Raw genomic sequence first — 24,721 nt, 5'->3', positions numbered from 1 at the left:
AGTAAAGTATGAGAACCGGAAGGACAATCCATAGGCTACACTCAAAGTGGCCAGAGGTAGTGTTCCATAGTATTCAAGCATTCGGTTTCAAAGTTGGAGCAGCCGGGGCAGGCTGTTGTGTGATACAGATTGTGCAGCCATTGCGGAGCAAACAAACCAACAGCAGCACACCAGCAGGCAAGGTGAGCATTAATGGAAGCCTGCCGAAGACGTTGGAAAAAATAGAATTAAAAAATGCCGGTATCACACGAAATATTGTTTGGAACGAGGTCACAAGGCCGGAGCCCACAACTTTGAAAAAATGCCCCAAACCAGTTGTTGACGAGGCATTGAATATAGTGTGAATCAAAGCGCCGAAATGAAGTGGGAGATCAGTATTTAAAAGCGCATGCACCTCGGTGCGTGTGTTAGCTACGTGAAGGACAAATGTTTCACGAGAGGAAGTTAGGGTGCTTCTCTTTGGGACAATAGAGCCCTTATTCTGCTCATCTTGTTGAACTCTGCTTTCAAGGTTAGTATGGAAGGCCAGATGGATATGTCGAGTCTCCCATGCGGGGGCGGGAAAAGCAAATTTTTACAACAAACTACACATTGGGAGACAGTTACAATGTACGGAATCCCTGCTAGCATCCCGCAACACGCCTCATTATTTAAAAGCAAATAACTACCGTTAGCTAGTAATGTGAAAGTTGGTGTAATAGCTGGCACAGGATTTCCCTGTAAAATGCAAGCCAAATTCGGTGCGTGAACATTGCACGCGCCATGCAATTGTATATTATTGCAAACTAATGAGTGATCAGGTGTAGAAGTGCACTCCTCTCCTTTTAAATAAACCTCTTTACCTTCTCTCAGGCACCTGTATGTGAATGGGAGTGACCAAACTTCATGGAGAAAAGTGCTACCTAATGGTTCATATCTGCCTAAGGCATAGTGTTTCATACATGAACTGAATTTAAACAAGGGAAAGGGCAGTGTGATTAACCCATGAATAAGCCACACAGCCGAGTTCGATTCGGCCATAGAAAATGGTAAAGGTTCCAACTTTTCAATATGCAAAAGCGAATATGTAGCATCCTTCATGGACATGAACTGTTGTTTATCAGTCAGATTAAACGGCTAAAATAAAGATGATGTATTCATGTAGTCCCAGGGAACTTTCCCAGCCTTCAATATTTGTAACGTCCATGCAAACTGCATTATAGAACGCAATTGATTTTGACCATGGTATAAAACAGACATGTCATCCTGTACAATATCCACAACAGATGAAACAATATTATCTAATGTGTAAATTCTGGAAGAAAGAGTATTAATGCTATTATCAATGACAGCAAGCGCTTTTTCCAAATTAGCTTGATCAAAAGCCCTCAATCTAGAAGCAGCTTCAATTTGAGATAATTTCCAAACTTCGTTGTAAATAGCATATACCCATCTTCTGGACCTGCCTCCTACAAGGCCTCTAACAACCCCGAACTGATTTAAGATCAATGGTATCCTTCCACAGCTCATAGCCCCTTATAGCTAAGTCATCTATAAAGGATTTTGAATACAGCAATTTAGTGTGTCTAAGCCTAACTTTGGAAGCGGATTTAGCAGACACTTTGAAATAAAATGCTTCAGAATGGGATTCACTGAAATCTGTAAAATATGTAAATTTTTTCAACAGAGTTTTCAAACTACCTTCAATAGGAGCTGGGCAATGTTCCCATTGTGTATAATTAACAACATTTCTAAATGTATTCGCTTTATGCAGGAAATGATTGCCATAGTGCTGGTAACAAAACAACTCTCCATAATTCGCTGAGTCTAAGTACAACTCTTCTGCATCAAAAGCAGCATAATATTTCAAATCAGAAAAAAGAGTTTTGTTTTGTTTCACAACATCCCCCATAGAAACACGATGTACATTGGGGACATTAATCACCTCTGTAGGGCCATGAATTTGAAATTTTACAGCATCCCACACAATCCTATCCAGCACAGGCCAGGCAGTAATGTTAACAAAAGTCTGGTCCCTCTTCATGATGTGCGATGAGGAGTGGGGTGCCCAAGTTACATCAATTAATCTAATTGCAGATCTTTCAGTAAGATAATGTCCATTCACTAGACGAAAAAAGACAACCACAAATCCAATCAAAATGAACAAAAAAATAGATATGAGCACCAGCCAAATGTAAGTCCAAGGGGGAATTAAAAAATGTCTTTTAAACCAAACAGCAAAAATAGAAATTTCGATGGGACACTCGGTGTTGTAGAGTTAGTGTCAAAAGAAAAACGTGACTGGTCATCTGCACTTGTTTGCACACCAGGCAACAACACATCTGTGGGATAGGTATACTCAGTTTCTTTATGGAAGAGGTGTGGCGCAGCAGCCAGGGTGCCTGACTCCAAACTATGGGGTTCACGAATCGATCCCCAGCACCGGTGGCAGGTTAGCCCAGCACCATGTGACTCTGGGCAATAGCTCACTTAATCTTCCCAACGGCCCCCAGCACCGGGACACCACTTCGGAGGTAGCTGTGCGCTTTACAAATATTGGTATTTCATTTCATGGGGACCACCAGCCGGGGGAGTCAATAAAGGATTAGTAACTGTATGCATCTCGATGGCAATGTCAGGCCTGTTCGTATTTGCCGGAGCCAAAACAGAATTTCTCAGCATCGCTGGACAAGAGACCGCTGGAGTCATACCAAGAAGAATAGGCCACTAGTTGTAGTTTGACATTGTCAATGGAGATGTACCAGTTATCCTTGCGACCAGGAAGTACAGGTAAAATGACTGTGCTTGTACCCTGCACGCCAAGCACTGGAACAGGTGCACGATAAGAGGGGCTGAACTCTTTCTTGTATTCCACCCTCTCACGGACCATGTCACCGACTTCAGGTAGCCAGCCAACTACCGGAATCTGAAGTGCAGCATCCGTTGTGAAGGACAAGTGTTCCTTTGCAAGACTGTCTCGAACCTCTTGTAGATTCTGTAACACAACAGAATGATCATCTACGTCAAAGGGTGTGGCCTACGCCGCTATGTCTAGACCATCAAGGTCCGGGACAAACATATTTATGCCAAAGAGCATTTCGTATGGGGTCCCCCCACCCAGAGACCGTCTAGGGAGATTATTAAGTGCACGTTGTACGCTATACAAATGGGCCGACCAGTTTCTGCCAGTACCTAAATCCCTAGCTGTCAAGGATTGCTTCAAGTCACGGTTCATTTGTTCCACAACAGAATTGCCCTCAGGCCGGTATGGAGATGAAAATTTGACTTGGACCCCCAAAGACCTCATGGCTTCCTTGTATGCCTTAGAGGCGAGCGCCAGACCCTGGTCCGAATGGAGGGTACCACATGCAAAAATTCCCACAAAGACACGCAAATCCCTGATGACAGTTCGAGCATCAGCACTCCTTTGCGGCCAAACCCATAGAAAACATGTGCACGAATCCACTGCATCTAAGATAAACTTATACGCAGTATCATAGGAGAAAGGACCGCAGTGATCTAAATAAACACACCCAAGTGGTTTATTAGATATGTACAACTGTGTTTGAGGTGGACGCACAGCAGTTGAAGGTTTAATCTGCTGGCAAATGTCACAAGTAAGGACATAATCACGAGTCTGTTTATACAATCCGCGCCACCACTAACGTTGTTGCAAGATAGTGACAGTCGCTGAGACGCCTGCATGAGCTGAGGCCATACCTTCGTGAGCTGCTGCTATCAAAGAAAGCCTGCGGTCTGCGTTGGGAATCAATCTGTCACCAATGTCATTAATTCTCACATAGGGAACTTTATCTGTACGTAAATGATAAGAGTATTTAGAAGGGAAACCTCCAGGGTAATTATCCCCTTCTCGGTCGCAGCAATAGCTGCCAAGATGTCATCGTCAATCCTACTTTTGGATCTTGTAACTGCTGCTACTAGATATGTCACCACTGCTGTTTTCGCTGCTTCATTAGTTAAACTGTTACCAACAGCGTGTACTCCTACGCGCTGGTGACCAAGAGTATGAATTACATTCACGAGAGGCAGACGTTCTTTAAGTTCTGCGACTCGAACCCAAAGCATTTTATGTTTGAATGTGCTACCTTTGGAATCTCGATATTCATTCTGAGTCCAAAAGAATAAATTGTTGTTGAAAGACTGTACACAGTAGTAAGAGTCACTTACAATAAGAGTAGTCACACGTGGATCAGCAAACTCTAGTGAAAGCACCAGAGCACGTAGCTCTGCCAACTGGGCGGTACAGTGTCCTAATGTCTGCGTGTGCACAACATCTGACTTGAATTCTCCATTCACAATGGTACCAGCCACTGTTGCGCAGGCCGCTGAATAAACATGCTTAGTTCCGTCGCCGATTGCTCCAAACCGACAGTGTAAATCATATAATGGTAATCCTCAAGCAGGCGCATGGACTGAGGAGCTGGATGAACAAATTCATACTGCAAGTACTCCTGAGTTTGCAATGAGGAATCAAGGATAAACGTGACATCTGGAGACGTCAAAGAAGTGAACCATTGTATCCAACATGGATGTAAAGCTTCAGAATTAGGTACACTGGCCTTCGTCACTGCCTCAAGGGCAGCATACGGTGTGACAACCAACATGCGTTTCCCCTGCGACTGAGCTCTCTCTTTAAGAATTGCCATCTGCAGAGCAGTCAATACTTTCTCGACGGTGGAAAAGCGCAATTCAGCCAAAGTGTACAAGTGTGACTTGTAAGCAATAGGACTGTTTCTCCCTCATTAAATGTTAAGTATGTGAAACCCACTGTGCCAGGTACAATTCTTATTACGAGGTTTGTGTGGTTATCACATGTCAATAAGTATTTAGAGGCAAGAAGATCAGCTTGCAAAGAGTACAGTATAGCTGAATGTTCTGGCAGCCCGCAAGATTTGGTAAAAGTAGGTTGTACCAAGGCATATAGCAGCTTGATATGCTGGGCATAGTCAGGAATGTAAGTACGCCCAAAATTCAAAAAACCCAGCAAGGACTGCAGTTTTTTCAGAGTCGTTGGAGCGCGCAAACATGCGCATTTCTCCAGGAAGTGAGGTGCTAAACCCCGTCCGTTGTTGAGCTCATAGCCCAAAAACAACACTGTGTACTCTGCAATGTGTGATTTTGCAAAGTTAAATTTGTACCCATAGTCCGCAAACATAACGATGATGCAGTCCACGCAACACAGATGCAGCCATAATTCGTCCTCTGTGAGATAGATGTCATCAACATACGAGTACGCATCAGGGTCAATGCTCTCTAACAGAGAGACAACACGTGCGTATGTATAGCCCATAGCTAATCTTTTAAACTGATTTAGTTTGCCGCCAGATGTAAAGGCTGTCCATTGACTACTAATAGAGGACAAATTATGACTATAAAAGCCATTTGAAATGTCAAGTGTGGTCTTAAACCTTTTTCTCAAAAGACTATCAACGAGGGCAGAACTCTGGGTATTCTGTACTGCGCATGTCCGACAATGAGAGTTCAAATGCCGATAATCCAAAACTAGGCGGTACGACCCATCAGGTTTGGTTACAGTGAAAAGAGGATTATTCATGGGTGACACACATGTTTAAATTACGCCTTGATATTCCAATTGTTCAAGGATTTCCGCGACGTGACCTCTCGATTTTCGGCGCATGGGATATTGGAGTTGTGGCTGTGGCATTGACCGCAATGGAATCTCATGGCATGGTGATAGTTTATCCCCACCAACCTGAGTACGGTACAACGCCGGTGCAAGCACCTGAGCCCATTCTTCTGCAAAGTTTTGAGCCTGCTCCTTCGGCACTGTGTGCGCGAAAGATGGGAGGATTACCTCCTCCGCTCTCAGAGCTGCCAAAACGAAAGGTGGGGGCCAGTCTGCCTCCGCTAACAAAATGTCATATGTAGAGGTCAGATTTTCCCACAAAATCCCTTTTATTGTACGTTGTATGTCACCTTCAATTAAAAGGACTATATCATATAGTCTGTCAGGGGGAGCCACTCTAGCTTCAGCAGTTTCTACAGTAATAAACGTGTCAGTTGCTGTTGCCTTCAGATATGGACGCAGTGCTTGCCGCACTATTATAACCTGCGCTGCACTGTCTAGCAGCGTTCATGCCCATGTCAGGTTCCAAACCTGTGTTCTCACTATCTGTGGCATACCTCACTGTTAGTGCAGCAACCTTCTTTTTCTGAAACTGAGGTGGTTGGCGTGGAAAGTCGTCCTGCTTGCCTTTACTTTCAGCCAGGCGGGGCTGCTCATGTCCTTGAGGGGCACCCCGACCTCTGCCGCGTTCACCTCCACCAGCTTGTGAGACCGATGTTTCCTGCGAAGAACGAGGAGAACGTTGATCAGGAACCTGAAATCTATCAGGAGACCTAATTCTTGTGCGACGCGTAATCCATATGTGCGTTCAGTAGACACTGGTATTGGTGAGGCAGGACGTGAACCTTGTTTCTGTTGCTGCTTCCCCTGTATTTTAGTTTTCCAATTTTGTTTAGGAAAAACAGGACGGTCGTCTTTAGCTGACTTAACCGTCTGAGTTTGCGGTTGTGCTGTTATTTTAGCAAAAGGCTTAACACCCAAACTATTGCGGCCAATGGTCTTATGAGCCTCCGCAATAACTGCTGGGGTTTGTCGGCAACGAGGCGCAGCTCATTTGACACTTGAAAGTTAACTGCATCTCCCTTGACGTTAGCAAGAATGAGATCAGCAACTACGTCAAACACGCTGACAAGCCTCATTCCTAACTCAGCTGCCGCCTCCGGACCGTGCTCATCCTGAACACGCTTAATCACGGAGGGCAGTACAGTCATAGACGGTGTGCCGAATCACTTCGTGTAGACTGCTGCAAATACTTTACCTCAGTTCTCACAATCGGTCACCTCAGGTACTAAGTCTTTCTGCAAACTAATTGTAAGAATCCTGTGTTTCTCCACAGGAGTTGTATTAGGAAATACTGCTTCCAGCTGGTCAAATTTCTCAGCAAGCCAATAAGGCATATCGTTCTTATTCTGGGGGCGCTTGCCCATTACTGAATTAACCATGACGTGACTAATAGAAATCCAGGCCGGTCCAACTGGTTGCGTCGCAACTCCAGGTGCCCCCACCTGGAGATTGCGTAAGACGTATTGCACCAAAGCCCTATACACCGCTATCAAGGCGGTATGTAGCTGACGTAAGTCGTCCACCGGGGCTAGTAAATAGCGTGAATGTGGTGTGAACCCGGCCAAGACTGGCCAAGTGGCCCCAGGGATGGACAAGGAACCTAACCGGAGTTACGGTGTGGGGGAGGGCGCTATTGAACCAAATACGATGCTGCCATGCGGAAATCAGAATCTCCTGTGTCCTATATGGTGTGCAATTTGCAGGAACTGCCGTAGGAGTGTAAGAGTGGAACATGTTATCATCCGCATCCACTTCAGGAAACGTAACCCAAGAGTAGAAAAGCTCATAGGGGAACGATGCATCAGCACTCACTACAAAGATTACTGACATCCCGTCGTCGGGCACCCCAAACTGTGTCAGATGACGCCATAGCGGTGCGCGACTATGCGCTGCTATATTAACCTCAGCCATAGAAGAAAAACAATCTATATGAAACTGTAGCACCAAAAGAGGCAGTAATTCAAAATGAAACCTTTTTAATTGTCAAGCTTGAATGAACCTATAATGCATTTATATAGGTAGGTTAATCCCTCACTTCTGTCATCCGGAAACAGGAGTGAGGGTGTTGTGGACAAATATAAGCACTACTAAAGCATCTCGAGTAAAAGACCAAACGTTAGGTGCGCCATGTTGCAGGGATTCTGCTCATGCACAGAACTATGCGCAGGAAACCAGGACCTCAGTGAATTGTGGTGTACCAAAAAACTCACCTCAGTACCCAGAACCCCTATCCGACTAGCATCAGTGTCTCATTCGTTCTCCGTACTACATCGAAGCTACCAATGATTAGACAACCCAGAACAAGCAACTTAGGTTACTCTCAGGAATGGTGGGAATCAAGAACACTCTTTCGTTTTTATTCTCATATCAGTCCACAACGTGAGTAATCAGAGAAATTTTAAAATGTTTATTTTAACTACGTGCTCTAAGATGCAGTATTTTGACTAACATAAGCAGGCAAATGATTAGAAATAAAACAATCAGCATTGTTACAATCTCATAAAACACAAAGGGAGAAATCATATAATGATAGTGGAAACAGGTCTAATAGCACCTTGTGTACCACCCTCCCCTGGGTAGTAGCTAGTTTTATAATAATAGAAGGTCTCTAGGTTTGAATGGGGAACCCCATACCTCCAAGATCAGCTTAGGTGAATCACATCACAGGATCAACAACACTCTCTGTAGGTGGAAAGGTTTTCTCCAAGGGCCGGTATCATGCATGCAATGCAATATTAAAGGCACCCGAGTTTCACATATTTGCAGCTGTGTGCTTGTTGTGTCTAGAGCGTGGGCCGATCAACCTGAATTCAACAGCATACATTGGTATTTGACCTTGAAGGCTTCTGCACACAGTTTTCAGACTAAGGTCGCGGTGTAAGTCTAGGAATGTAAAAAACAGACCGTTCTCATGTGAAGAAAAAGCAAGCAAGCAGTTTTACTTATAATAACAGTTACCTGTAGTATCATGTGCAAAAGCGGCAAAGTGTCAAGATGGCGTTTAACTTCTAAAACGCTTATCCTAAACATAGCAATGTGTGCAGGCAGAACCCTGTCTTCACTACAAGTCCAATTGTGTCCCTCAGCGAGAATGCCGTGATCTCGAGTGCATGCGAGCTTCCGTGCTTAAAGTTAAGCAGTACTATGAGAGGTGAAAAGGGACTCCCCCCTTTTTGGAGTGTATGATGTTGATTAGGTCTGTCATTCTAAATATCGTATTTATTCTTTCAAAAGTTTGGGAACTTGGTTCTTCTTATGATTACGTCATTATTCTGGAATATTCCCCAGTTTGTATGATTGTATAATTATATTCTATCATCCATTTTATATATGTAGTCATATGTATTCTGTTATCAAATTGCTGCAAATGCGAATTATGTCCCAATGTCTCAGAATACAAAATCTCAGAAGTGTGTCTGAGAACTGAGGTATTATGATAATATTTATAAAGTTTAACCAAATAATTTGAAATAACAGTATATAGATAAACTATAAATCCATCTCAGTCATGACATCTATGTCTACCCCATATGGAAATGTAAGAGGAAGCACAGAGCAAGTTAGAAATGTTATCATAATACCCCAGTTCTCTGACACATTGGCAGGGCAGCTCTTTGTGGTCTACCTGGGTACATATTGGCACCTCTTAGGGCCTCTTTGAACGCCGCTGCCAGGCTCATCACAGGTTCCTATAAAAGCAACCACATCTCTCTGGATTTGAAATCTCTAAATTGGCTACCTTTTGAGGCAAGGATACAACTAAAACTTGCCTGCATGACCGATAAAGCCCTTCATTTTAACACCCCTCTGTACCTCGCACAAAAGGTAGATCTTATAATCGGACCTTCTCGGTATTGCCCGAGAATCTGGAACTCCCTAGCTACGGAAAACAGACTGAATCCTTCAACATTGTCCTTCAAGAAGGAAGTGAAAGCTTTACTTATGAATACTCTTCTGAATTAGACTTTTGCCACAGCCTATTGTCTTGTCAGCCAAGCTTTGGTGAGACCTCCTAGCCCAATGGGCTTCTTCACATCCTTTGTTGTTCGGGATCACTTTGTTTTATTCAACACCTATGTTCTTTTGCCTACTTATTCATGCTCTTCTGCTTACTTATGATATTTTGTATGTTCATTATACTGATCCCCTCCACTATTAAGGAGGCACCTACTTGTATATGTTATGTACACTTTGCAGTTTTACCACACTTGTCACCTTTTACTTGTTTAGCAATTCTCGGGAAAGTGCTCTGATACCCTCTCAGGTCATGTTTGCGCTATATAAAACTATTCAAATAAATAAAATAAATATGTGGGAGAACTTTTGACTTCTAGATTGATTTAGAAGATTTGTCAGGGAAGGTCAAGAAAGGACCTTTAATGCCTTGCCTGGAAGGTTTTCTTTACGCATTGGTCGAACAGTGGAAGCAACTTCTATTGAGAACATTTAATGGAATCGTGAAATGTATGACTTCGGCAAGTGAATATTAATATTTCAATTTAGGAGAAATGAACCTGTTGCTTACCGGTTTATTAGGGGTCATCCTCATACAAGCCCCTACACATGAGGGTTGTCCCTCACCTGACAGTCGTAGAAATTAAAGTATTTCTTTTATGTCTGATTTTTAATACATTTACCCTCACCTCCTCCTGTTATGTTACTAAGCTGCTGAAAAATGTGGTGCAACCAGGGAGGGAGGGAAGTGGAGTGGGATGAGGAGGACCCCTAATCAGGGTAATGAAGATTACAGTTAATGAACAGGTTCATTACCCCTCATGGGGTCCTCCTAGTCCCAGTCCTTACACCTGAGTATGTCTTCAATCAGTAAAGAAAAGTTGCACCACATCAACAGATGCAAAGTTTGTTTATCAGAAGAACAATAATCACTTAATTGCCGTAGTCAGAACTTTGGGACCATACTGACCATGCAAATCATCACAAACAGAAAGACGATATTGTTAAATAAAGGTCTGTTGTGAAGACCAAGTAGCTTCATGGCAGATCTCAAGTAAGGAAACTCTCCCTGCGTCCACCAAGGAGGTGGAGACCACCTTAGTGGAACAACCCTAGACATCACCAGGGAAGGGTTCCCCTGCCAAAGAGTATGCACGAGCAATGGATTGATGGACCCACCTTCTCAAGGTTTGAGTATAAACCTTTTTACCCCTTGCAAAAGACCCATGAGCAATAAACAACGAGTTAGACAAACAAAAAGGATTAGTACATTCCAGATCAATCAGAAAAGCCCTTCTGACAGTCAAATTAGAGGGAAGTGAATCAGAGGAAGCGTCTGTAAGCACTGGCACTGTGACTTTCAGAGCATAATAAAAGGAAGAAGAATCCTTAGAGATACACTTGGGGTCCCACTAAAAAACCACACCATCAAGAAAAAATTTGAGATAGGGAAAAACTGCCATGAGCGCACTCAATTTCCCGAAACACTGTGCAGAAGTTATGGCTGCCAAGAACACCACTTTAGCAGATAACCACACCAACGTTGCGTCCTTAAGAGTTTCAAAAGGAGCTCTTTGCAATTCAGACAGAACAACTGACAAATCCCAAGATGGAATTTCCTTCTGAATTGAAGGTCTATGCAACATGAAACTCCTAATGAAACCTGAACAACAAAGGAGAAAGTGTGGAGAAATCATCACAAAAAGTATGAAAAGTCTTTATTGCAGCCCATTGAGTAGAAAGAGTACTAGGTGCCAGTCCCTTCACAAAACCTACTATTTTAAAGGACTACATCATTGTTGTATCTATGCAAAGTGAAACTCTTAATGAAACCTGAAAACCAAACGAGAAAGTGTGGAGAAATCATCAGGAAAAGTATGAAAAGCCTTTATTGCAGCCCATTGAGTAGAAAGAGAACTAGGTGCCAATCCCTTCACAAAACCTACTGTTGTAAAGGACTACATCATTGTTGGATCCTCAGGGAAAGATGAGCACAATTTGGAAGAAGAGTTCCAGTGTTTTTTATATGACCTTAAAGTAGATTGCTTACAAGAGGACTGAATCTCAAGAGCAACTTGTGTAGACACAACCCAAACTCTGTAAACCTACCTCTCCTACAGCCAAGCCATCAGATAAAATGGTTTAATGAACAGGGGAGACAACACCGGATACTGAATGGAAGATTGACCATGAAGGGAATGAAAAACTCATCCCCTGGGTAGAAAAAGAAGTGTAGGAGACCAATGACCCCTGGACCAGTGAGGCGCAATCAGGATCCTACAAGCCTGCTCTATTTTGATCTTCTGACAAACTTTTGGAAGGAGAGGAATTTGCGGGAAGGCATATAGCAACCCCTGAGGGTAAGGGATTGCTAGTAAATCCACTGTCCATGCCTAAGTAGATGGCTTCTCTGTGCAAAAAGGGACACAATACATTTTCCAGGGATGCAACAAGATTCAACCATGCGATCCCATATTTCTGACAGACAAGATGGAACTGAGGAAGGGACAAGCGGTACTTCATGGAAGAGTGTATGTTCATGCTGCGACTGTCTTCCCAGAAGTTCAACTGCCCCAAATATAAATTTCCCTGAGTCTCAGAACACTAGCCTCCACCCAAGCACAAATCAGAGATGAAATTTGATTGAGGGAATTACTTCTTGTACCCTCATGTCTGTTCAAATAAGCTCTCACAACTTGATTGTCCATTCTTACCACCAAATTATTTCCTGTCAACTGCTCCTGAAAAGCCACCAAAACCAGCCTGATCGCCATCAGCTCCCTCCAGTTCGAGGGCTGCAATTCTCCTAACTGGACCAAGGAGCCCTCCTCTCTTGTTGATTCAACACTGCTCCGCAGCACCACAAACTGGCATCCATGGTCAGAAGCACTAGAGGCGAGATTTGGAAGAGAACTCTTTCGGAGATATTCCTGTAATGGACCCCATGATAGATCGTGTGTGATCTGATATGTAAGGGGTATCATTAGGTCATAATTCTGTGAACTGTAGTCCCAATGCTTAAGTTTGTGATTCATTACCGGTTTCAAATGAACCCTTGAATATGGAACCATATCTATTGAGGCTGCCAACAGCCCTTGCACTCGGAACCAAGTGCTTGCAGGACTCTGTGAACATGTCAGCAAGTCTTTAACAATGGATTGGAGAAAATGCATCCTGTCAACTGGAAGAAACTCTGCTCCTGTTTTGGTATCAAATCCATCCTCCTACTGCCATATAGTCACTTGGACTGTTGGGGGTTAGGATTTAGGGAGGTTATGGGTCGGGCATGTTATAGAAGGTGGCTGCCGACCATGGGTACAGTTTCAAAAATCATACTTATCAGAGGTTTAAAAAGGCCCCATCTGTGCCCAAAATGCTTCTTGTCAGGTACCTGTTTGAATGATTTAGAATTTTCGTTTCCTCTGTCACCTTTTCCACGGTCTCATTCAAACAATTTTGGCCTGAATAGGACAATAATAAGAGACTTTGGAGTAGCCTCTAATTTACATGGTTTTTAACCACAAAGTGCTACGTCCCATAATTGAGGCATCTGCCACAGAAGTAGAAGCCCATAAACTGTTAAACGTATAATCCGACAAGAATTGAGTCACCAGTTCCATACTGGCCAAATGAGCAGTAGGTTCCTTGTTAGCCTAGAGACAATCAAAATGAGCATGAATCTCTTTAAGTAGAGTCTGACTACCAAATGCTGCATGTTTGTTTACCCAGATACCATAATGCAAAGCTCCAGAGGCTCTTTTCAAGGTCATTGCCACTGTCTTATCCACAGGGTCATTCAATAACATGTTCTCTGAAGCCAAAGAGGACGAAGATGACATAGAAGCCAACCTAGTGTTAATCATTAGATTATGTGGAAAATTATCCTCAAATCCTTACAATACATAACATGTGTTGAGGAACAGGGGTATAGTAGCCTTATCAATGTCCTTCTATTCTTTATTTATCAGAGATTAAACAACATCATGCAAGGGTAAGGTGTCTATGTTCATAAAATTATGATGTGCCAGGAACTCTTCCTCATCAAAAGATGGAGTGGCAAAGCCAAGTATCAGCTAGAACCTCTTTAAGTTGACCTGGCTCAATGTATCTGCATCTAGAGTCTTCCTGCTTCTCAGAGTCATGAGCCAATCTTATCCGTTTAGCAGGGAGCTCCTTCTACCTCATGACCATATCCACAGCCTCCTTAATCCAGGATTTCACATACCCTCTGAAATATGCAATAATTCTTCAAACTCCCCTTGCTCAGGAGGCTGAAGATTTTTTCTGTTTCTCCTAATGCTCAGTCATTACTCCATTCCGGGTAAGCACAACATGTTAGATGCAGCTTGTATTTCCTGTTCAAATAGTGTTACCAAGCAACCAGATCACATCCCGTGAGCTCTGTTCACCTGATAACACCTGCTGCCTTTCCCGGCCCAATGCACCCATTATGCACACCAACAGGGGTCCATGATGTTATTAACTTACCTCACGAACAGTCTAAACAAAGATGCCGCACACATGGAGTATGGAGTACGTCGGAGGCCAGTTACACCAAAACAGGGACCATCCACTCAGCAAAGCTGTTCAATTACACAGTCAATGCGAATAGCCGAAAACAATCAACCGAAATGTATAAAAAATACTGTCTGTGCACAACTGTCAGGTGAGGGACAACCCTCAGGTGTAAAGACTGGGAAGCGGATGACTCAATGATGAGGTAATGAATCTTATAAGACAAAATTAAAGTAAATATGCTGGATTTCTGATCGAACAGCTGACCAATCTGCCACGTTTTGGTAGTCCTGTTTATGGTTGTGAACATTAAAAAACACTTTCTGGTTATGACGTTCAGCATCATTGTTCTCTTTTTGCTTGTATTTCATGCAGAGGCCTACCAGCAAATATCCAACTTGTTATTGATGGAGACAGAGAGACTGAGAGGATCTATTTTCTCTTTAACACATACATGTCTAAGCTGGAGAAAATGCAAGGTTAGTACCAGATTTATCACTTGCTCTGCTGAAAGTTGTATTGGTAGTTGTATGTGGCCAGTAATGCCTATAACCAGTATATTGGTGTGTTCTCCAGCTTTGGATCTTTCATATATTCATGTGCTTCAATCAGGGCTGGCCTGGCCGTAGATTGCACTGGGCATTTTCCCAGTGAGCCGGAGGATGGGAGCTGGTTTTGGACCTGTGAGGGCTGGTTTTGTTACTGGGGGGGCAGGGGGCGGTTTTACCGCACCACTGCAATATCGGCCCTCTGTAACAAAAGAGGGAGCGGTGCTTCTCACTAGCACCCCCTCCCGTTCCTGGGGCAGGTCGAGCACATTGCCAGGGCTGGTTGCTGTTCCCAGTCTGGCCGTGGTTTGAATCGTTCTTCGCTTTCAGACAGGGATTCCATGGTATTCTAACATATATGTCACAGTATTAAAATTCCTTATGTAAAACAATAGGGTTTACTGAGTAACACAGTACCTAATTGTAAACAGCTCAAACGTCAGCCAATAAGGTGCATGTGCTGAGCACTCTTCTTCCCTTGGAGTCCACATAGTCCAGAAGGAATGCAACATGACACTTAGGTGAGTCTGTGAAACAGGAAATAGGAGGTTTTGCATGTGAATCTGAAAGATATGAATGCTGGACAGCTATAGTTATAGGTAAGTAAGTTATTAATTATAGCAATTCCATTCTCTAAAATAGGTCTTGCTTTGCACTATAGAAGACTGTTTGTACAATGTAGATGAAAATGCATCTATAATAAACATGCAGTTGAAATGTCTGCTTTATTTCTAAACTTGTTGTAGGACTTTCAAGAGACACCCTTCAGTATGACCAGTTTGTTTTAAGCCTTCTCTTCTGCACATAGGGACCTCCCAGGGTCCCATCTTTCTTTACCAGACAAGTGCTGTCTCTAACCAGGAGTCAGAAAGTTTTAGTGACCAGGCAGAGCATTCCTTACTTTTGTTTAGACTCCACTGAGTATAGAGTCTCTTTTTCCTGGCTTCCTTTTTCTCCAGAGTGCTGCAGCTACTGACCTTTAGTTCAAATAATCTTCCTGTCAAATTATTGTCTACTCTTCCTCTCCTTTTTTGGTCTGTTTAATTTCTTCTCTTTTTCCTTCTTTATCCTCCTCTCCATGTCATATTATTGATTGTTCTCTGGTCTTTCTCTTCCTGGTAGTGCCCTTCAAATGTTTCTACTCTTGTTCCCAAAATATTGGAATTATTTTTGCCTTTTTCTTTCTGCTTTCATCTTGTCAGTCAGTAGGTTCGTACATAGTTAGCGGTGGTGGCAGAATAATATGAAATGAATAAGTAATGCCTTTTTTAGCGTATGAAGTGCTTTCCAGCTGACAAAAAGCTCCTTAAACAAGTATCTATTTACTCGTGTCCCCCGTTGCTCCTTATGTCTTTTGGCATTTGTCCAAAGCATTTTGATGTGGAACAGGGCTATAATATGTGTAATTGTGTTTGTCAGTGTTACAATAGAATTCATATGTATTTAAATAAAATTGAAAAATGCCGGAATGAAATACAGTCATATACTTCAAAGTAGTAGGAAGGAGCATTAAAGGTAGACTCTTAGTTGTTGATGAAAACAACTTACGCAAGATAGGGGGGCACTAGGTGGCGCATGACCAAGATGGCTGCATGCCTGTTAGGCTCTGGCAGCTTGACAACACCATCCGTCAAAAACTCCTTGCCCTACCGCATGAATCCTGCCTGAAACACCTGCCGACTGCTCCTCGATAACTCCTGCAGCGCTGGGGTGATTTTTGCGACACTGAGTCCATTGTGTGCGGCTCCAGATCGACCTCTGTGCATCGAGGGGTGAGCGCGGCGATGCTCCTGGAGGCCTGCGCGGCTCCCGCTGCTACATGAGCATCGGGGATTCCGCGTGGCAGTGGGCCTCACCAGTGGCGGCTGATTGCTGAACCCTCCCGCCGATGCTCCGCCTGCCGGCTCACCTTGTTGCAATTGCCTGGCATAGACTACGATGCGGACGAGTCGGAGACTCCTGAAATTTGCAGTGAGGCGCGAGCTGCATGGCGCTGGACTGACCACTCTGTGCATGCGCCGCTTCCCGTTCCCGGCCTGGACTCCCCGCCGGTCGAGCTCCAGCGCTACTCGGGAGCCCCATTCACACCCCGGGCCTCTCAACGCTCCAGCTAGCCTCCCATTGCCAATGCCCACGGGGACTATTCTATAATTGGGCACAGTGGATACCTTGCTTTGCTGAATCTGGCGATATGCGCGTCGTGGCTCCCGTCGTACACCCACATCACAGGTGAAGTGCCGCCATTGCCGATTCCACGCACGCTGAGCTTTCGAGGCGCGCTAACGCTGTTCACTGCACTACTCATCGCTTTCCTGCTGCTACTTCTGGACAGCCTTTTTTCGCACTTGCTGCTTTCTCCTGCCTGTCGCCCCCCTCTGGGTGCTGTTTGAGCGCGACCATGGAGGCATCCTCCCCGGAGATTTAGACAGTACAACTTGCCTCTACTCTTTGCCCCCGCTTGCCAGGTTTACCTACTTCGTGCCGTGGGTAAGCATTGCACGGACGGAGGGACCTCGGCTTCACCTGGATGTGACTTATTTGCCCATATAGTGTCTTCTGCAGCCTGATTCTACAAGCACTGCGCTGCCCGTGTAGAGTGCCGACTCTTTCCAGCTGCCTGGTAGTTGGGTTCCACCAGTGTTACTAACCTGACAAACACCTACAATGTTCCCTTAGCTGCCCAGTATTGGGCCTCGAAGATCCTTCCGGCCTGAACCTCTAGAGCACACCGCTCCCCCAGAAGAAATACGGGGACTATTCTTTGGCTATACCGGCGGCTGCTGCAGCGAACTGCCCAAACACACTTATCTCTTTGACTTTGTCCTCTCCTCCTGTGGGACCCACTTACCATCCCTCTCCAGAACTATTTGGGTGTACCTGCCCTCTGCTCAGCTCCTTTACACGCTAGATTGTACTTGTTGGTTGACAATGAGAAATTCAGATGGCCGCCAACCTAAACTGATTTTTGACTCCAAAAAGGTAGCTACACGGTCCAATCCGGACGATAACAGCCAGCAAGGCCCCGTACAATCGCAAATGCCGCCTACAGCTCCGAAAGACGAAGTAAAAATGTATTCATCGCAATACAACACAGCCTCACTGATCTCTCTGGCAAAATGGATACCATGAATAGCTGCCTTGATTTTCTTGTGCAGAAAGTAGACAAACATGAGGAGCAACTTAAAGAGGTGGAGCGGCGTATTTCCGATACTGAAGATGCAACCTCTCAGATGCGCCTCCAAATGACACAAATTGGACAAGCTCCTGAAAGTTATCGCGACCAAGAATGAGGACCTCGAGACTCGCAGTCGCCGCATTAATATCCGTGTGGTGGGCATACCTGAAAGCACAAACATGGGCCGCATGGATGACTTCATCGAGCGCCTCCTATCGAACACCTTCGGCGCGGAATCCTTCTCATCGCAACTTATTGTGGAACATGCACATCGCTCCTTGGGCCCCCGTACCCCACCAGGCCGCCCTCCACGCCCCATTGTGGCCAGACTCCTTAATTACCGAGACAGTGACAATGCACTAAAAAAGCCCGAGAGCAAAAATCGCTGCACTTTGAGGGCAATGAGTTCACCATATACCCGGATTTTACTGTTGCAGTTCAGGAGGCACACCGGAATTTCTTGCAAGTTAAGCAAAAGTTACGCAAAGCCCAAATCGAATATGCCCTATGTATCCGTCGCGCTTACGGATCACCCACAGAGGCAACACCATCATCTGCACCAATCCGCAACAGGCTGAAGACTTTCTAAAGATGCTCAAGCGCAGATCTCCACGTCGAGATTCCAATGACCGTGCTTCCAGGTCACCATCCCCTCCAGGCAGCTGATTCTCGAGCTAGATGTCATTGCCATGCAACTAGATACTGGTTCCAATTTCCCTCCCTGTCGACCACTTTGTTCTGCATCTTCGCAGATGTTCCACACTTTTCCTAGTCTCGCCGGCAGGAACAATACATGTTGCCTGATGTTTTCACAATCCTATTATTAGTTATTGCCAGATGACTGTATCCTATGAGATACAGGTGTTTCATGCCTTATTCTTAGGTTTTTCCGCTTTTTCCGGGTAGGTTTGGTTTTGGACTATGCTAAGCACCCTCCCTTCTTCGTTCTCCCCTCCTCATGCCCATACATCTGGGTACCTGCGTTGCAGGTTTGGTTGGGAGACAGGAGGGTTTTGTAGCCCACAAGTGCCCCCCACATGGGCAATCCCCCATATTTCGTACTTTTTTGTTGATTCCTCTTGCTGTGGCCAGGTACAGTTGAGGGGTTTCTGGGGTAGGGGTGGATATTCATGTACCGGCACGATTGGGGTGCTGCTGTGGGTGGGGGGGGGCTTTGTTACTGGGGCTTCACTACAAAGTCAGCACGATTGGGGTGCTGCCGTGGGAGGGGGGCTGTTCGGGATTGCTGCATCATTTTATTGAATACTTGTCACACCAGCAGATAACCTTACCAACTCATGCACAACCTCAACAAATATCACACATTGAAGCATCACTCCTGCAGCACCTTGTACTCTGTCATGTTTTCACACCCTGATCAGTTGAGTTTAAAATTCCTTACACGGAATGTCAGGGGCCTTAGTAATCTTTGCAAATGTAGACAAATCCTTGCATACCTTGATAAACACCAAATACAGGTTGCAATGCTTCAAGAAACACACACTGACCCTCGTCGCTCTCCATGTTTTGGAAGCAAGTGGGCTTCGGATCAAGTGTTTTCCTCTTACTCCACGTATTCGCGGGGCACATTGATTTTAATAAATAAAAAACACCCCCTTCTTCGGTGGCGCTCACAGCGACTCCTCGAGGAGAAGCTGCATGCTTTGGGGCACATTTGGTACACAATCCGTAACGCTGGTCTGCTGCTATGCGCCAAATACAGACCACCCAGATTTTTTCACTACCCTCTGGGGACGCATTCTCAAGGTGGGGTCCACTCATGTACTGTGGGGAGGTGATTTCAAGACTACTCTATGTCCTTCAGCTGATAGATACAATCCCCTTCCACACCACTACACAAAAACCCAAGACACTTTATCCCGGCTGATTCTTGATCACGGCCTCATTGATGCCTGGCACAACGTTCACCCGTTTGGGAGGGAAGGCACCTATTACACTACTACACATGCATCGTGGTCGCGCCTTGACTATTGAATATCCTCCAGGGGTGTTGGCCACTGAATCCTGTCTGCTGAACATATGGCTCGGACTTTATCCGACCATGCACCGGTCTGTATAACAGGAGTCCCCCCCCAATCTCCTTGCGACTTCACGCTGCTGGAGACTGGTACCTGAGGCACTACTAGATGCTGTTTTTCAGGCAGAGCTTGGAGAAGAGATTTCAGATTTTTTTAGTCGCAACAAGGGCACGGTTACACACGTAAGCACGGTCTGGGAGGCATTTAAAGTCACGATACGTGGAACTTGCATGTCTAAAAGCTTCAGGGTCCTTCGAGATATCCGTCAGAACTTGCGACGTCTCGAAGGAGAGTTGAAACTACTCGAACAGGGTCTCTGGAACGAGACATCAGGGACTCAACATGCATTGTTTCGAGAAAAACTCACTGACTACACCACCATGGCCGAGGGGGAAGCAAAATTCCTGGGCAAATACTTCATAGCTTGGCGATATGGGGAGGGGTCAAGGCCTGGTAGAGCCCTGGTGACCGAAATCCCGCTCCCCCGATTTTCTAACTACGTAATAGGAGTTGTGGATGGAACTGGGGTCCGCCACAGGGACTCCCTTGAAATCCTGCGCACATTCACAGAGTTTTATACTAACCTTTACAGTTCTCAAAGAACTACTCCCCCTGACCACTCTCATTATCTTGAAGATATTGCTCTGGGCTGGCTGGGAAATAACCGACAGGAGTTCCTAGCAGCCCCATTCGAGGACAATGAACTCTGTGAAGCTATAATGCAAATGAAATCGGGGAAAGCTCCGGGGTCAGACGGGATACCTGTCGATTTTTACAAAACATACCTTGACCAATTACTCCCCGTGTTAAAAGAGGTCTACCTTGAAGCCCAGGAGACTCAAATTCTCCCAGAAACGATGAGGGAGGCACTCGTTACCTCGCTTCTGAAGCCCGGCAAACCTGAAGATCGGTGCAATTCCTACCGCCCCCTCTCCCTTATTAATACCGATCAAAAATCCTGGGTAAACTGTTGGCTAACCGCCTCAGTCTACTGATAGAAAAATTGGTTTTGCCTGATCAGGCCGGATTTATACCCAGAAGGGCGACGTCGCACAATCTCCGGACGCTTTTCTCTATTCTTCAAAATGTCGATCCACAGTTAGCCCTAGTCACGGTATTCCTAGATGCTACTAAGGCATTTGATTCGGTTGAGTGGGATTATCTCTTTACTATTCTTCAATGCATGGGGATGGCCATTGTTTTTTTAGCATATATTTGCCTCCTCTACACCTCCCCGACGGCAAGAGTTCTGATTAATGGACATGTCTTCCCCTCCCTATCCCTTTCCCGCGGCACCCGGCAAGGCTGCCCGTTATCCCCCCTGTTATTTGCCCTTGCTATAGAACCCTTAGCAGCAAAAATCCGGCAATACCATCATGAGAAAGGCCTTCGATGCTTCCTTCACCCGATTCTTATATCTCTATATGCAGACGACTTCACCTTGTATGTAAAGGACCCCCAGCAGATCCTTAACCCACTACGGCAGGAATTTGTTAAATTTGGCGGGATCTCTGGTATCCACATAAATTGGTCAAAATCTCAGGTTTTTCCACTAACCACCTTGGCGACACCATTTGATATCGACTACCCTATAGAATGGTGCAATAATGAAGTCAAATATCTGGGGGTACATGTTACTGCAGATTGCGAAGAACTGATAAGGCTCAACTACGGGCGGACACTTGACCACATAATGGGTTGTATAACTAGGTGGAACGCACTTCCCCTTAATATGGCGAGCCGCATCTCCCTTATTAAAATGGTAATCCTTCTGAAGTTCCTATACCTGTTTTTAAATATCCCGAATGACCCACGTCGACATTTCTTCTCCTTACTCTGGACAGAACTGCTCCGATTGGTATGAGGTGGCAAACAACCACATATTCAATGGGACACGCTCGTGTGACCGTATTCACAAGGTGGCTTTGATGTCCCCAATTTCGAACTATATTATTTGTGCGCCCAGGCACATTATGCCCACTACTGGTTCCACCCTCCAATATACACACCCCATGTCGCAACGGAACACTGGTTGGCAGATCCAATCCCGCTAGACGGGGTCTTGCTGGCCACATTAGCACCCTGGGCCACTCACCCATCCTCTGTTGATTGCACAATTAAGGCATGGACTCGCATTGCAAACCGTCTACACACCCCCATGTTATACTCCCCGCTGCTTCCGCTCACCTACCATCCGAAACTGTCTCTATTGCAAGAAGGCGTTTTTAAGAAAGTTAAACTCCAGCGCAATATACACTGCTGGGGCGATCTTTACCTGAATGGCACATTTCGCACACTCCAACAACTATGTTCAGACCCCCCCCCCCACTGCTATTGAGACCTTTCTTTACGTCAGCTTGCGCCAGGGGATTAAAGACTGCACCCCGACATACCCTCAAGAACCCCCATTGGTGCCCCCCTTACACCTCACATTGCGTGTGACCACCGCCCCACACCTGGTTTCTGCCCTATACCATACTCTCTATACTGACAACGAGTATCCCCCATGCACAGCTCGGGACAAATGGTCAGCGGAGCTCGGGCTGGAGCTCACAGATCGTCAATGGGTGTTCTGCTGTAAGCAGACGGAATTGGCTTCATCCAGCAGTCGGCTACGCCTCCTACATTATAAATTTCTGCACCGTGCCTACTACACCCCAGTTAAACTTCACAAATTTGGGCTGCGTGACGCAAATAGGTGTGACAGGTGCTGGGCAGAGGAGGCTGATTTACTACATTTGGCCTGGGACTGTAACGTGGTCAACACTTATTGGCAGCAGGTGTTTGAAGCACTTGGCCTGATGATTTTCACGGCAGTCCCACTGTCCCCTCTCTTGGCACTACTTGGGTATACCGAACAAATGCCAGCGGCATATCGTAAATTTGTCTCCTTTTGCTTATTGCTGGCCCGGCGAAGAGTAGCCTGCAGATGGGGTCGAAGACGAGCATCCAAATTCAAGGACTGGCTTGCGGACCTGATACTTTGGCAAGAACAAACAACCATATATGCTGAGCTCCTCCCGACCTATTCACGCCCGAGATATCTGGGGCCCGCTCCGATCATATCTCCTGGAACACCAGGTTGATAGGGGGACTGACCCATGATTCCTCACTCTATCTCTGGTGCCTTGTAGCTTGCCTAATGCCCTTTTAGCACACTATGCCTACATACCAGTGGCGCTTGCCCCCTGCTGATCTGTGGGGTAAGTCAACAGACGACGGACTAGGTATAATTGAAAAAATAAATAATGCCTATTCCGTCGTCTGTTGGCTTCCCCTCTGCCGCGCCCTTCCCGCCTCACTGTGCTTACCTGAGCCGGCCACCGCTGAAGCTAGCACAGTTTGGAGAAGAACAGAAAAGTAATCATAACAAGACTCATTGTGGATAAAGTCAGCAGTGGAATTTGGAGAAATCCAGGACTAATCAGGCACACCTAGAAGAGAAATGTAGAAGTGCAAGTGCAAGAGCACACATTTGTGAGGAAGTCACCCTGGCAGAATTCAAAGTCAAAAAGGTGAGAGGATGAGAAGATTGAAAGTTAGCCTCACAAGCGAAAGTAAGGGTGGGAACTGCTAAAATTAAGTGAGGGATCAAACAGACCTTTATAATTGTGAGAATGAGCAAAGATGATAGTATTTGGGGTGAAAAAGAGAAATTGGAGGCTCCCATAAAGGACTAAAATTACAAGCAAGAAAAGATACAAACAGGATCATAGTTTTACAGTGGTTAATAGATAGATTTGTAAAACCTTCACTTCAGGTCTGCGCACAATTACTGGTTACCAAGGAGCATCCGTGGTGGGTATTTTTATTACCCCTGGTGTCTCATCAGCGCAGGAAAATTTCAATTGGTTAAGCTAGTTACTTCCATTTGGCACTTTACTTTCCAGAAGTTGCAAAGCTGAGCAGACAAGGCTAACTCTAAGAGATATTAGCTGCTGAAAGTCCAGATTCAGCATGGCATGGTACATAACAGTCTATAAACTCAGTTTCCACCCATCTCTGTCACTTCTGAAAATACAGTGTTACAGTAGGGTACATAAAAATATTACATGCACAAAATATGAAAAGAACCTGTCCCTCAGCAGCTGAGAATTGACCTTTGAGTCTTCAGTTGTTTTGATGATGTTTGGGGAAGAAAATAGATATTTTTGGAAGCCTTCAGAGATGTTCAGATCTACATCAGGATATTTGCTTTCAAGCAGTCAGTGTGTCTGACTTGAAAATACCATACCCCTTCTGTGTGTTTGTTATATCGGACGCTCACCCTTACTGTCACTGCAGGTCTGGGTGCAAAGCTGAGCATTTCAGTTTTTACCTAGCAGTCTAGCTCCCAGCAACTTAGTCTCTCAAACCAGTCAGCCCAAAGTGCATAACTCATAACTAAACCAGGAGACCTACTCAAGTCTAATGTCTTAAGATTGATTAATGACCTTCAGGATGGCCAGAATACATTTTCACGCAGGGAGTAATTTTAGGCCAAAAGTAGTCAGCTGAGGGCTCCTCTGTCCTCTAACTCTTTTTATGGGGGATCGGGGATTACCACTCCCTAAGAGGCTTTCCCTATATTAACAAACATCGGCCCATTTAAATAAATAGGCTTTCACTGTTCAGATTTTCAGTTAGCAGGACACCAAAAGTACCAACCTGTATCAGCCTGCCCCATTGGCTCAATCAGTGGGATCAGGAGCCACCTGTGGTTTTAAGCCCCAATATCATCAAATGTAAGGGCTAGAAATTTGACTGTAATAGGTCCAGAGTGAGAGTAACTGGCCACAGCCAACTGGATACACCCCTACAGCCTGGGGTGATAAGAAAAGCATTTTTGACCAATAGGTCC

The 24,721-nt window shown here is 45.1% G+C and overlaps 1 protein-coding gene across 2 annotated transcripts in view; it reads left to right on the top strand.

Annotated features, from left to right (window-relative positions):
* The window catches only part of RASA3 (RAS p21 protein activator 3), an 886,845-nt gene that overhangs the window by 814,206 nt on the left and 47,918 nt on the right, over window positions 1–24,721 (top strand). For both annotated transcript variants that reach the window (XM_085622738.1, XM_085622739.1), the window contains one exon: window positions 14,495–14,598. In XM_085622738.1, the coding sequence (XP_085478864.1) occupies window positions 14,495–14,598 (104 nt within the window). The remainder of the gene's footprint in view (window positions 1–14,494; window positions 14,599–24,721) is intronic.

Source organism: Triturus cristatus, chromosome 8 (genome assembly GCF_964204655.1).
Source record: "Triturus cristatus chromosome 8, aTriCri1.1, whole genome shotgun sequence".
Classification (NCBI taxonomy): Eukaryota; Metazoa; Chordata; class Amphibia; order Caudata; family Salamandridae; genus Triturus; species Triturus cristatus.
This window is presented reverse-complemented; position numbering and strand designations above follow the sequence as displayed.